We start from the raw sequence: 14,097 nt of genomic DNA on the forward strand, positions 1-14,097 counted from the left end.
GACTTGAAGTTGGGAGGAATTTTCTTCCTCCTTTTGCTTCTTAGGCAGTTCAGATCAGATGCCGAAGCCCCTGCGCCCCCTCGGCAGGGCCTGCGCTCCCCAAGCCAGCACCTGCACTCCCCTCCTTGGGGGCACTGACATGCTGAGCGGCACGGCCCCACACGGGCATTAACCCCCCAGCGTGTCCCGCTTCGTTTATCCAAGGAAACGGCAAGGATCCCCAGAACTGCCAAGTTTACTGTGACCTGAGTTTCTCTCTTTTACAAGCACAAGAGCGCTTTCACGATAAATATTCGAAGGCTTTTTTTTTTTTTTTTTAATAATTTTGTTACTTTGGGTTCAGGTTTGACCAAGTGTAACTTTTCCCCCCCACAGCCCGCGGGTCCTGCTTAATGACTGCTTGTGTTATTGCTTCCAGGTCAGGGGTCACCACATTGCAAAACTTGATCCTCTCGGAATTAGTTGTGTAAATTTTGATGATGCTCCGGTAACTGTTTCTTCAAACGTGGGTGAGAATTAATCTGTAAACGCTAATTTTAATGTAATTTTACTTTTTTTTACCCCTTCCCTCTTTTTTTTCTCCTGTCCTTTTGTGTGTGTCCCCCTCCCTCGCTGGCCCGTCCGTAGATACGAGGGCACCATGTAGCGCAGCTGGACCCCCTGGGGATTTTGGACGCCGATCTGGACTCGTCCGTGCCCGCTGACATTATCTCCTCCACAGACAAACTTGGTGAGGGTCTGGGAGCGGCCAGCGCTGCGCTGCTTAGCTGCTCTGCGTCACAGCTGTGACGGCCAGGACATCCTCAGACGGAAGGGAGAGGCTCTTAAGTTTCCTTCGTTTTGATCACTTGAAATTTAGTGTGTTTGGGGCAAGTTACTTTTATCCCAGCTTCTTAGCCAGACGCTATCTATGAGCTCAATTGTCTAAGTCTCCAAATTGGAGAGTAAAATTTGGGTCAGACAAGGTTTGTGGCACCGAGGAAAAGATGACCTCCCAGACAGGCGGGTCACATGACATTCCAGAGGTCGGCTCTGCTGGCTTGGGTTGCAAATCCCGGTGCGGCACGGCCTCCACCCGACACGGCCTCGCTTGGGACCGTTGTCGCGCGCTGTGCTCTTTGGCGCTTGGGACAGCCTGCCTTTAACGGGCGAGTTCCAGAGCACACTGTGCACTGAGTGTTGATTCCTAAATGCTGGTGATCACACTGAGGAAGGAAACTTTGGAAGGCATCCCGGCACACGGGGAGGTGCGTGGCGCTCGGGCAGTCACTGTCACGAGTCCCCACTACCTCTTCTGCCGCTGTGAAGCACACACAGGGGCGTGGCTGGGCTCACCCTGCAGCTGCTTTCTCAAGTTAATCTGCTCTCGGTCCCCGTGCCGCTAACCTGTGCTGAGATGACTGACCCGGAAATGGCCAGGTGTCCACCAGACACACTGTGCATGCTAATAAAACTCACGATTGCCTACCTGTCTAATGCTGCTCTCTGGGTGGGGACGGAACTCACCTCCCTGAGCGATGGTCTCTAACACTCTGTGATACCGCAGCACCCCTTAGGCATCGCTGGGCTCTGATGTGGGTGGTCAGGCTCGAGCCAGGTAAGGCGAGGTTCCAGAGAGCATTGGCTCCAGGGTCCATGTTAGCTAGCAGTCTGTCACCGCCGTCTTCACTGGAGAGACACTACTGGGGGGTCCAGGGGCTTCTTCCCTTTTCTTCCCCCTCCCCACTCAGCCCTGGGAACACCCTGGCCCCATCAACCTGTGCTCGCCTGTCCTGAAGCCCCTCGGTGGCCCCTCCAGGTGTTGAAGGCCTGGGGCTTCTCTCCAGAGAGGGGTGAGGGCCTGGACATCGTGAGGCATTCCAACAAGAAGGGGGCACAGGATGTAGGGGTCGTCCTCTCCCACCCCAAACTGCATCACCCCAGTGGTGCATTCATGGTCGCCAGTTTCTTGGTATTAAAATGGATGGTTTTTGGTGGTTCTCAGCTCTCATTCGAACTTGGCGGGGTCGGGGGGGTGAAGCTCTGCTCTGTCCCACGTGAGACTGGTCAGGGCAGGACAGTGCTTAGAGATCCCCCAACACTCCCAGACCAGCTGGTCCATGCAGGATGGGATGCCTGGTGACGCTCCAGTGTCTCTGTCCCTGTGCCAGTCGAGGGCAGAGGCAGGGGTAGGGGCCTGTCATTCTTCCCAGTTCGCTCCCGGCTACCATGACCTCACCCTATATTCCCTCCCAGAGGAGTGTCCCCGAGCATTTGTGATACACCAGGAGAGCCACACAGATGTGGCCCTGGAGCCCTCTGGGCTCTTTGGAGGAAGAGATGCTGCCTCTCCTGGCCAGGAGCCCTTCAGAACCACCAGGAGCAAGTCAGGGAGCAGTCCCCGCTTTGCAGAGGGAAGTGCATTTTCATCCTGAGAATTTGAAATAGTTGTGATAAGTTCGTTCTTTAGGTGCAAAAAATGGAAATAGTGAATCTGCAGGAAAGTTAGTTTGAATTGTGTCGCCTTTGGTGCGTGCATGTCTTCAGGAAAACAGCTGGTCCACCCCGACCACTGCTCGTGGACCTGGACACTTCTGGGTGCTTCCATGCTCCTCACCTCCTCTGGGCCACGGGCCTGGCCTCAGAGGCAGCTCCCTGCGTGGGACCCCTGGCTCGGCCAGGAGCAGTTGTGTCTACACCTCCTCATCCATTAGGCTGTTTGAGAATTGAATAAGCTCCGTAGAACAGTGCCTGGAGCTTCCTAAGCTCCACGAAGCCGTGAACTAGTGCAATTGTTAACAGTCTTTCGAGCTAGGTTGCTGCCAGGCCCTCTGGTAAGGAGGTAAATTCAGAAACCGAGGGATGGAGCAAGCAGTCCGGGGCCACACCAGGGTTGGTCATGGTCGGGGAGCCCTGGAGCTGGGGCCAGAGCAGAGTGGCCTACGTGTTCCCCGTGGAGCCGGGGTCCCTCTTGTGCCTCCTCTGGGCTGACCTCCCCTTCTCCCTGTGGATGCAGACAGTTTCTCCATCCTCTTGTGGGGAACCCAGGCTTGGGAGATGCTCGCTCCCCACACATCTGAGAGTGCATTGCGCTGCTGGGTAAGCAGGCAGGTGGAGGGGCAGCAGTGGGCAGGCGTGAGCCGAGGGCGCAGGCGGCAGGCTGTCTGCAAGGGCCAATGATGCTGGTCTGCAGTGCCGGCGGGGCTATGTCCACTCCCCATTTTTTAAATAAAGTAGATTGTGTGAAATAGTTTCCATTAAGCTTTTGACCTTTGACTGGTTTGGGAAGGTTGGGAATTGATGGCCTAAGTTTCCTATCCTGACGTCACACGCATTCCCCTGGCCCCCGAAGTGACGGGTGGAGAGAGAATTCACGGGCAGGCTCTGTCCTGTCACGGCAGATGCAGTGGGTATGCAGGGCTCATGGGTGGCCAGGATGAGGGGGTTACCAGATGTGACGCACACACGGAGCATACTGCCTACCACCAGTGCAGCAGAAACATTGTTGAGAGGTGATGATTATAATTAAGATTGTAAATTTAAATTAATATTAGCATCATTTCTCAACTAGTCCATAATCAGGTGGATGATTACTAGCAACGGGGCACCTTTACCAAGGTGTGTTTTGTCAGGAGCCGGGTTCTAGGTGGGCTCCAGAAACATATCCTCATCTGTACCCGGTTTTCCCGTCGACCCCCACGCCCGTGGAGGAGGGTGGGGGGCACTGACATGAGATGCCCAGGCACGTGTTCCATCTTCAATTCCTCAGAGGATCCGGACAGGATAGGGTTTCCTAGTGAGGCCTTTCTGCTTGGCCCTAAATTAGGGTCAGGCTGTGGCTTTCGATGTAAAGGGCCAGACAAGAGAGTCCTGTGGGGTCAGGGTCATCGCCGTCTTCACTACAAACAATGTGGATGTAATTACACCCATGTCCCGTACAGGCGTGCAGTATTTGCTTCATAAGGCTAAACTTCATAAGGTGGGGAGGGAGCTGAACCACTCTCGACTGGTCTGGGACGTGCAGAAAGGTCCCACTGACCTGCCTTCCATGTCTTGCTTTCACATGCGGTGCGTAAGTTAGACCCCAGCTTTGAAGTGCCCGCTCCTGCGGTTCTGTGTAGATGGGCACTGTGGTTGCTCACGGCGACAGGGGTGATGGACGTTTACTGTGCCGTGAGATTTAAACATAATTATGGGGAACTTGAAACAAATTCTGTAGATCACAGGGAGGAAACCATGATGCCTCTCCTGTTTGCCATCAGTGTTTGCACACTGCCTGTCCCGAGAAATGAGCTTGAGCTGGGGTCCTGGAGGCTCAGCTCCAGACCAGTTCAGGAGAGCCAGCGCGGCCATAAAGCGAGCCCCGGGAGCTCTTTGGTTTCCCGGTGCACCCAAGAGGGGGGTTTGCACCGTCTCCGAGCAAGCGTGAGGTAGCAGCACTGTGTCTGAGTAAAGACGGCGTGCACACCTTCATGCTAACTGTCCTCTGAGCTCTCAGGAAGTCATCACATCGCAGCACCCTGGCAGGTAGGATAAGAGTGAAAAGTTTGGAATATTGAGAGAATTACCAAAACGCGACACAGAGACAGGAAGTGAGCAAATCCTGTTGGGGAAATGGGGCCGGTGGGTGTGCTGGATACAGGGCTGCCACAAAGTTGTAAATTCCTAAAATTCGTGAAAAAAAAAACACACAAAACTCAGTATCTGTGAAGTGCGGTATAACAAAGGGTGCCTCTAGTTAAAAAGCCAATTCAGAAGTCCGAAATCCGGGCAACACTTTGACCACATCAGTGGGTTAGCTCCTTCTGGCGTGGCCGGGGCTGGAGTCTCGCTGCCGTCCTGCTGACCTTCCAGAGCACTCCGTGTCCACCACGGCCACTTTTGCTCCCTTGACGTCTGGGGAGAATAACTAAAACTAGGGGTGATCTTGTCAGCTTTCCTAATTTCGGAGCAACACAGAGCAGTTTACTTGACATCTGCGGGTTGCCGTGTGCTGGGGGTCAGGCTCGCGCCGAGCCAAGCTCCCAGGGGTCGTGCCGTGCAGAGATGTCCTCCCAGATGCGCAGGCAGGCCGGGGGGGCACCGTGGCCGACTCCCGGCCGCTCTGTTTCTCCAGCAGCGTCGTGTGCGCATCAAGGAGTAACGTACAGATTGCAGGGACCCCCGTGTGCTCTCTGCAGGGAAAGCCACCACACCGGCTGTTCCTGTCTTCTGTTAAATCCAACCAGAAAGTACAGATAAGAATGAAAGCCTCCACCAGTACGCAGGGTGAACAGATGTCAATATTTTAAGACATTCCATGTGTTGCCTGTGGAGTTTCTGATGGCTCGCTTGCGGTTCTCTGTTGGGGTGGGGCGGGGTCTTCTGTCTCAATTCTGAGGCTTGAAGGAGAAAAAGGAAGATCTTCCTTCTTGCCCTTAAGCAGAGTGTCCACAATTCTTTGCAGAACTTAGATGATCTGCTGTCTTAAGAGCCACCGGCTCTGTGGTCTTTACTGGGTACTGCTCTCTCCACGGGCCAGGAGGCGGGCTTACCCACCCAGAGCAGTGGGCCCTGCCTCCTCTGACTCCGAGTTTTTGCTCTCCACCTCCAAGGCAGCGTCCGCTGGGCTTCCTCTGCACTCCCGGGGCAGGGAGCAGCTGCGCTGACTGACCGTGAGCACGCCCCCACTCAGCCGCCAGCCCTTGCGCGCCCTGCCACCACGACCCTCCCTGACCCCAGCCACCCGGCTCAGGCTCATGCTCCCAGGGGACCGGGGTCAGGAGAAGGAAGTGCTTTGTGTGTCCAGATGAACACTTGGCTTTCACCAGCAGCCCAGAAAGCATCCAGGAATGGTACAGGGCCCTGAAAAGCTTGCCGTAGGAGGACCGTGGGCATCGCTCGGGCAGTTCTGTGCAGCAGAGCTCCCTCCCAGTTCTGCCTTGTTGCTGAGGGGGGACTGAGGCCCCACCTCTGTCTTTTAGAACCCATCAGAATCTGGAGGTTTACGGTCTAGTCCATTACCTGCTGCTCCATTTGTGAGGACGGTCTGCTAGAAATAGGCCTTTTCATTTTCTGTTCCCTGGTTTTGTCACCCTGAAGTGGGCTAGGTGGGGTGGGTTCCATTTCCCAGGAGAGCTCTGTGTCAGCCCCTTCTTCAGGACGGGGAAGCGAGGAGGTCTTTCCCGCGTCAGGAAGTGACCTTTCCCTCCTTTAGGCTCACCTCATTCCAGCTGTTTCTGAGCAGTTCCCACGTGTACCCCAGTAGCTGTCGGCCCCCCCAGCCCCACCCTATTCCCCTTTGGTGTCTGTCTGTGTGGCAGTGTCTGTGCCCCCCCCCGTGACTGCGGTGACGGTGCAGGGTTGGGATGTCTGGGTCTTTAACTAACTCTCGCTGTCTTTTTCCTTCTGCGCTCACCCACGCCACCTCACTCTGCCTCTCAGACCTTGCAGTGTTCAAGGAACGACTCCGAATGCTAACAGTAGGAGGTAGGAAAATAACGTGCCTTTCACCTTTCTGGAGCTGAGGACCTCATTTGAACAGGGTGTGCAACTTTTCCCAGCATGCAATTTGGGGAAAGTTGACTGTTAATTGTACTGAAGTGTGTTGTCCCGTCATTCAGCTGTCACCCAGCAGGGAGAGCCACTTCTGTGTCATTTCTGTTTCCGTCCATTCTCATCTCCCGTGTGTCTCGCCGCTGCTTCGCTGAGCTTGTCTCTAGTGCAGGCTGCTTGGAGCTCCTGCCAAGCCGGCGGGGGGCGGAGGCCACACGGCATTCTGCATGTTGGCACACCCTTTCCTCCACCTTCTGCACTGTGCCTTCGACTGGGCTCTGGATTCTTTCAAATTCTGCTTCCTGGGTTATTTGGGACGAGATTTCTCTGTTGATCTTCCCATGTTTGAAGGACAACTGAAGTATTCATAAAGACTTACTTCATGAAGTAAGGAATCCTCAGTGACCCGTGGTTCTGGGCAAAGCACCTTTGAAGAATCCAGAGTGAGGTGCTGGGGGCCATCTGCCTGTTGTCACTCTCCCAGTGGCTAGTCTTCCTTCCATGCCAGGTGGCCCTGAGATGTTCTCTTTTCCCACCATCTTATCATAGCTGTGACACCTCAGTTTTGATTACATTTTTTGTTTTGTGACCATTATTGATTCATACGCAGTTGTAAGAATTCACAGGGATCCTCATGCCTCGCAGCCCATGGTGGTAATGTCTTGTAAACCATAGTACATCCCACCAGGGTGCTGGCCAGGCCACATTCACCCCCCGGGGGTCCTTCCTGCAGCCTTCCTTAGCCACACCTGCTTCCCCTCCATCCTGTTCCCATTTAACCCCTGGCAGCCACTATCCTGGGCTCCACTTCTATAATTCGTCCATGCAAGAATGTTATGCAAATGGAATCATAGTATGTAACATCTTGGAATTGGCCATTTTCAATCAACCTGATTTTTCTGGAATTCGAGCCAGGTGGCTTTGTAACACTGGTTTGCCCCTTCTTGCTGAGTAGAACTCCTTGCCGTTCGTGTCCCACGCTTGCTTCCATTATTCACTTGGAGGACTTTTGCATTGTTCCCATTCTTTGGCTAATGGGCTCTTTTGCCGGGCAAAATTTTAAATTCTGATGAAGTCTAGTTTGTCACAGTTTTCCGTTTTATGGATTGTGCTTTTGTTTCCAAACCTAAGAACCCAGAGATTTTCTCCTATGCATTTTAAGATGTATTTATTTTAGAGAAGGAGTGTGAGTGGGGAGAGGGGCAGAGGCAGAGGGAGAGAGAGAATCTTAAGCAGGCTCCACACTGAGTGCATAGCCTGATGCTGGGCTCCATCTCACAACCTGGAGATCATGACCTGAGCCAAAATCAAGAGTTGGCCGCTTAACCTTGAGCCACCCAGGTGCCCCTCCTATGTATTTTTCTAATGGTTCTCTAGTTTCGCATTTTACATTTAAATCTACGATCTATTTTGAGTTATTTCTGTATAAAACCTGAAGTTTAGGTCAACGGTTTTTTTGTTTTTTGCCTGTGGATGTCCAGTTGCCCCAACACGTGGAAAGTTTGTCTTCCCTCTGTTGAATTGCTTTTGCATTTTTATAAAAAATCAGTTGAATTGACTTGCGCCAATCTGTTCCTGAATTCTCGATCTTTTCCTTTAGTCCGTGTGGCGGTTCCCCAACCACTATCACTCTCTTGGTTACCGTAGCTGCTGGGCTTTATTTTCCTGCTTCAGAACTGTTGTGGCTGTTCTAGGGCTTTTCTCTTTCCAGATGAATCTGAGAGAAGGCTTGTCTGTGTTTACAAAACAACTTGCTGACATTTTGGTAACAATGGTACTAAACCTACAGATCCATTTAAGAGAATTGGTTTACATACCCCATTGCTTCCCAGTCGATGAACATAGTATGCCTCTCCATTTCTTTAGATCTTTGTTGATTTCTTTTGTCCGCTTTTTGTAGTTTTCAGTGTCCAAGTCCTATACATGTTTTGTTAGATTTATACCCAAGATTCTTTTTCTTTTTAATTTTAGTGTCTACATATTATTACTAATACCTAGAAATACAGTTGTTTTTTGTGTTTATGTTGTATCCTGTGGACTTGCTGAGCTCACTTATTCTAGGACTTAGTGTGTGTGTGTGTGTGTGTGTGTGGTAATTTCCCTAGGATTTTTTGTGTAGATAATCATGTCATCTGACAAAAGGAACAGTTATTTCTTCCTTTTTAACCTTTGTGCCTTTTATTTCCTTTCCATGCCTAATTGCCGTGGCTAGAACTTTTAGCACTATGTGGAGTGTGAGTGCTGAGAATGTACATCTTTCTGATCTTAGGGGGAAAGCTCTCAGTCTTTCATCACCAAGTATAATATTAGCTATAGATTTTTTGTAGATGTTCCTTATCAAGTTGAAGTAGTTCCCTTCTACTCCTTTCTTTTGTTAGTTTTTATTTGGAAGAAGTGTGACAGTTTTTTGCATCTATTGATACAGTTGGGCGATTTTTCTTCTTTAACCTGATAGTATGACAGATTACACGTATTGATTTTCAAATATTGAACCAACCTTGTATCACTGGAATAAACTTCACTTGGTTGTAGTGTTGAATTCTTTCTAAATATTGCTGCGACTGTATATTTCTTGCATCTATATTAATGAGGGATATTGTTCTGTAATTTTTTTTTAATCGTCTTTGCTATTTGTATCAAGTTAGTTCTACCCTCATAAAATGAGTTGTTGTTGGTTTTTTTCCTTTTCTGTTTTCTATTTTGAAAGAGATTATGTAGAACTGGTGTTAATTCTTCTTTAAGCATTTGGTAGAATTCTCCAACAAAACCATGTGGGTTTGGAGATTTCTTTTTCAGAAGCTTTTTATTTGGGAATTTAATGTCCTTAATAGTTGTAGAGCTATTGCAAATTATCTGTTTCATACTGGGTGAGTAGTTGCAGTTTGTATTGTTCTAGGAATGGTTTGTTTCATCCGAGTTGTCAAGTGTATATATAGAGAGAGAGAGTTGTTCATAGCATTCCCTTAGTGTCTTATTGATATCTGTGGGGTCTGTATTGCTATCCTGTTTTGTTCCTGATATTGGTAATTTGTGTCTTTTTTAGTGTTGTTGTTGTTTTTTTTTAAGATTTTATTTTTGAGAGAGAGAGAGAGAGCACGCATGCACAGAGGGAGAGGGAGAGGGAGAAGAAGACTCCCTGCTGAGCGGAGAGCTCGATGCAGGGCTCAAACCCAGGACCCCAGGATCATGACCCCAGCCAAAGGCAGACACTTAACTGACTGAGGCACCCTGGTGCCCCTTTTCCTTTGTTAGTCTTGTTACAGGTTTGTCAGTGTTACTGATCTTTTCAGAGAACCAGCTCCTTGTTTCATTGACTTTTCTCTGTTTTGCTGTTTTCAGTTTCAGCTGATTTAAATAGATTTCTCCTCTTATCTTTATTATTTCCTTACTTCTCTTTTCTGTTGGTTTTTCCCCTTCCTTTTCTAGATTCTTGTGGTGGGAGCTTAGATTACTGATTTGAGATTTTTCCCTCTTTTTTTTTTTTTTAAGATTTTATTTATTTAGAAAGAGAGAGGGAGAGAGGGGGAGAGAGAGAGAGTGCACAGGGGGAGGAGCCAAGGGAGAATTCCAGGTGGACTCCGTCCTCAGCATGGAGCCTGACGCAGAGCCGATCTCAAGACCTGAGCTGAATTCAAGAGTCAGATGCTTAACTGACTGAGCCACTCAGGCACCCTGAAACGTTTCCTCTTTTGTAATGTGTGCCTTTAGTGCTGTAAATTTCCCTCTGGGAATTGCTTTAGCTGCCCCACAAATTTTGATATGTCTTCTTTTCATTTTCATTCAGTTCAGTATATTGATACCTTTAATACTTCCTCTGTCATCCATGGATTATTTAGGAGTGTGTTGTTTCATTTCCAATAATTAGGAGATTTTCCTTTTATCTTTCTGTTGTTAATTTCTAGTCTGATTCCATTGTGGTTAGAGAATGCACTCTGTATGATTTCAGTTCTGCTAAATTTGTTGAGGACTTTTTATGGCCCAGTAAATTGTTTTTCTTGGCATATATTCCATGGGCACTTGGGAAGAACACGTATTCTGCTATTGTTGGGTGAAGTGTTCTGTAAATGCCCATTAGATCCTGTTGGTTGGTGGCTGTTGAGTCCTTCTATATCCTTGGCGATTTTCTATGTACTGCTTCGATGAATTATTGAGAGAGAAGAGTTGAAGTCTCCAACTATACCTGTGGATTTCTTGTTTCTCCTTTCCTTTTTTTTCTTTTTTAAGATTTTATTTATTTATTTGACAGAGAGATAGAGCCAGAGAGCACAAGTGGAGGGAATGGCAGAAGGAAAGGAAGAAGCAGGCTCCCCACTGAGCAGAGAGCCCAATGAGGGGCCTGATCCTGGGATCATGACGTGAGCCGAAGGCAGACACTTAACCATCTGAGTCACCCACGCGCCTCTCTCTGTTTCTCCTTTCTGTCCTTAGTTTTTGGTTCACGTTATTTGTAGCTCCATCACTGTGTGCACGGTTGGGATTCCTCTGTCTTCTAGGTGGATTGACCTGTCATGTAATGGTTCTCTCTCTGTGTCTAGTAATTTTCTTTGCTCTGATGTCTCCTTCATCTGATAATAATGGAGCCACCTGTGCTTTTGATTGTGTTTACGTGATATATCTTTTTCTGCCCTTTTACTTTTAATCTGTCAATGTCATTAGTGGGTTTCTCGTAGACAAGCATATAGTTGGGTCCTTTTTTATTTTTTTAATCCACTTTGCCAATCTCTGTCTTCTAGTTGGCATATTTCGATCATTTATGTGTAACGTAATTATTGATATGCTGGGGCATAAGTCTAACATCTTGTTCTTTATTTTCTGTTTGTTCTCTTTTTCATTTCTCTGCCCTCTTTTTTCTGACTTCAGATGAGTTTTTAAGCCTATATTTTAGAATTTCAATTTTATTTATATTTATTTGTATTTTTGGTCATATCTTTGTGTTTTTAGTAGTTGTTTTTTCAGCCTTTTTTGTGGCTGTCTAGGTGTGATATTATATATACAGATTATCACAATCTACTGGTGTCATTGTTTTATGAGTTCAGATGAAGTGTAGAAACTGTACCTCCCTCTATATCCCTTTACCATCCTCATTTAAAATAAAATTGTCTTTGGGGCGCCTGGGTGGCACAGCGGTTAAGCGTCTGCCTTCAGCTCAGGGCGTGATCCCGGCGTTATGGGATCGAGCCCCACATCAGGCTCCTCTTCTGTGAGCCTGCTTCTTCCTCTCCCACTCCCCCTGCTTGTGTTCCCTCTCTCACTGGCTGTCTCTATCTCTGTCAAATAAATAAATAAAAATCTTAAAAAATAAAATAAAATAAAATTGTCTTAAATATTTTCTTTACATGTTTAGAACCACATCAGACAGTGTCATAAGCTTGGCCTTGACCATCAACGCTAAGTTAGAAGAAGGAGGAGAAGGGAAGTCTACTTTATTACCCCGTACTTTTTATTCCGTGTTCCGTCTTCCTTCCTAATGTCTAAGATCCCTTCTGATGTCACTTCCTTTCTCTGTAGCCATTCCTGTAGGTGACAGGCTCTCTCTATTCCTTGCAACTGAGAATGCCTCATTTCCCCTTCGTTCCTAAAGGGTGTCATCCCTGGAACACGGAGCCCTGGAAAAGTGTGCACCCCTGTTCTGCCCCCCCCCCAATTCCAGATGAGAAACCCTCTGCCTTCAAGTGGTTTTTCTCTCCTTTTACTCTGGCTGCTTTCAGGATTTTTTCTTCATCCTTAATTTTGAGAAGTGTAATTATGCTGTGTTTTGGCGTGGTGGTGTTTGGGTTTCTCCTATGGGTTCACGCTGCTTCTTCAATCTGTGGGTTGAAGTCTCTGGCCGTATTTGGGGCATTTCAGCCATTATTTTCCAGGTCCCTTTTTTCATCTTCCTTCTCCCCCTCTGGGATTCGTGGGCACAAACATGAAGGCTTTTGTTTTATGTTACGTGTCCTGAGGCTTTCTTCATTTCTCTCTGTTGTTCGGATTGGTTCATCTCTATTCTGTCTTCAGGGTCCCTGGTCCTCTGACCACTACTTCTGCCTTTGAGCCCACCTGCCCGACTTTAATTCAGGTGATTACATTCTGCAGTTTCAGATTTCCCCGTTCAGTCCTTTTCTGCATCTTCACTTTTTGTAGATCCTTGGCTTCCCACCGTCCCTGTCACATTCTGAGTGCTCACTGAAGTCGTCTGAGGACGGCTCTTGGAGAGCCCCAAGCGGCAGTTCCAGGGGTCCGTGCTGCTGTGAGCTGGTGTCTGTCTGTTGGTTGTCTTTCCCCATTCAGTCTGAGGGATTCCTGGTTCTTGTTGTGAGGGATTCTTTTACTGAAACCAGGATGTTTGGGTATCATCAGACTTGGAATCATACTCCGATCTCTATTAGAGCAGGGCCCGTCTGAACACTGCCGTGGCAGGGAGGGGCCACGGTCCCCATGGACTCCGCTGACGCTGGGATGGGGAAGTAGGCTGGTGCATCCCCTCCTGGAGGGAGCAAAGTCTGGAGTCCCTGTTGGGCCCTCCCTGAAACCCCAGGATGGGGCTGGACACTGGAGTGCCTCGCAGCCTGCAGGGTGTGGCTGGGCTGCAGTGTGTACTGCGTGTTTGGGTGGGATAGAGTGGTCATTATCCGACGTCTCTGCCCTAGTCGGCTGCCCCTCCTGACCCTGTAGACCAGCTTTCCTTGCGCTTTTTCGTCTGCATCTGGAGGAGTTCTCAGATTGCTTGTTCTTTGCCCCAAGTTTGGGAAATGGGAGCCCAGAAGGAAATCCAGGGGACTCACTGACTGGTCAGCCTTCTTCTCCACCTTCTGGCATTGTCTTATGTTCATTTTACCTATGATGTCTGGGCTCTGTAGTTGCAGTTAGTGGGGAATAGATAACAATACGTCTGCTCCGCCTTCCTGGAAGCAGGTGTCCAAGATTTAATTTCTCGTGTGACTAAAGAACATAGCAGCAGAGCTGGCCGTTTGGAGGCTCACCAGGACAGCCCAGGAGTGGTCAGCACAGGGTGACAGAGCCGAAGAGCTGCACACATGCCGAGGCTGGGTCCTGCCAAGCTGAGGTTCCCTGGATCAGCGCATTCCCAGCGGAGCGTGCACGCCTCTTCTCATCATCTAGGAAAATGCCCTCCACAGAATTCTGGCTGTCCTCCATAAATACCACGAGCGGGGCAGTGAGTGCCCGGAGTCTCACCAGACCTGTTCGGTGCCCCGTCCTCATTCTGGATAGAAGAGCAGCAGGAAAGGGGTGCGTGCGTTTCCCCAAGCTGCCGCTGCTGTCACTGCCTCCACATGAAAAAGCCGGCTGGGTTGCTTTTGTTCCAAGAAAGCCAGAAGGGTTTGGAAAACATAGAATTTGCTTTTAAGACTTAAAAAATGTGTGCTGAGTGTTCAATGCATAAAGGCTGTGGTCCCCACGGCAGCTTGGATGGGCACACCTGGGCATTCCCGGCCCCCACGTGACCAGGGAGGCAGCGCTGGGGTGAGGCCTGCAAATGTGCGCCTTTTCAGACCTCCCAGCCGTTCAGACACACAGCTGTGCCTCTCTCTGCCCGCTCCCGGCCCTGCTGTGCCGGCGACGCTTAGTTAGGCCGACCCG

General features: G+C 49.3%; 1 protein-coding gene across 4 annotated transcripts in view; it reads left to right on the forward strand.

Moving 5' to 3' along the window:
* Nucleotides 1-14,097, forward strand: part of OGDH (oxoglutarate dehydrogenase) — a 68,687-nt gene that overhangs the window by 25,192 nt on the left and 29,398 nt on the right. The window contains exons 4-5 of one of the 4 annotated variants that reach the window (XM_019804647.2): nt 419-509; nt 6,403-6,447. In XM_019804647.2, coding sequence (XP_019660206.1) covers nt 419-509; nt 6,403-6,447 — 136 coding nt within the window. Of the gene's footprint in view, nt 1-418; nt 510-627; nt 731-6,402; nt 6,448-14,097 lie in introns of all 4 variants that reach the window. The other 3 variants (XM_019804646.2, XM_019804648.2, XM_002924029.4) reach the window with 3 other exon arrangements.

The sequence above is a fragment of the Ailuropoda melanoleuca genome, chromosome 1 (genome assembly GCF_002007445.2).
Source record: "Ailuropoda melanoleuca isolate Jingjing chromosome 1, ASM200744v2, whole genome shotgun sequence".
Taxonomy (NCBI): domain Eukaryota; kingdom Metazoa; phylum Chordata; class Mammalia; order Carnivora; family Ursidae; genus Ailuropoda; species Ailuropoda melanoleuca.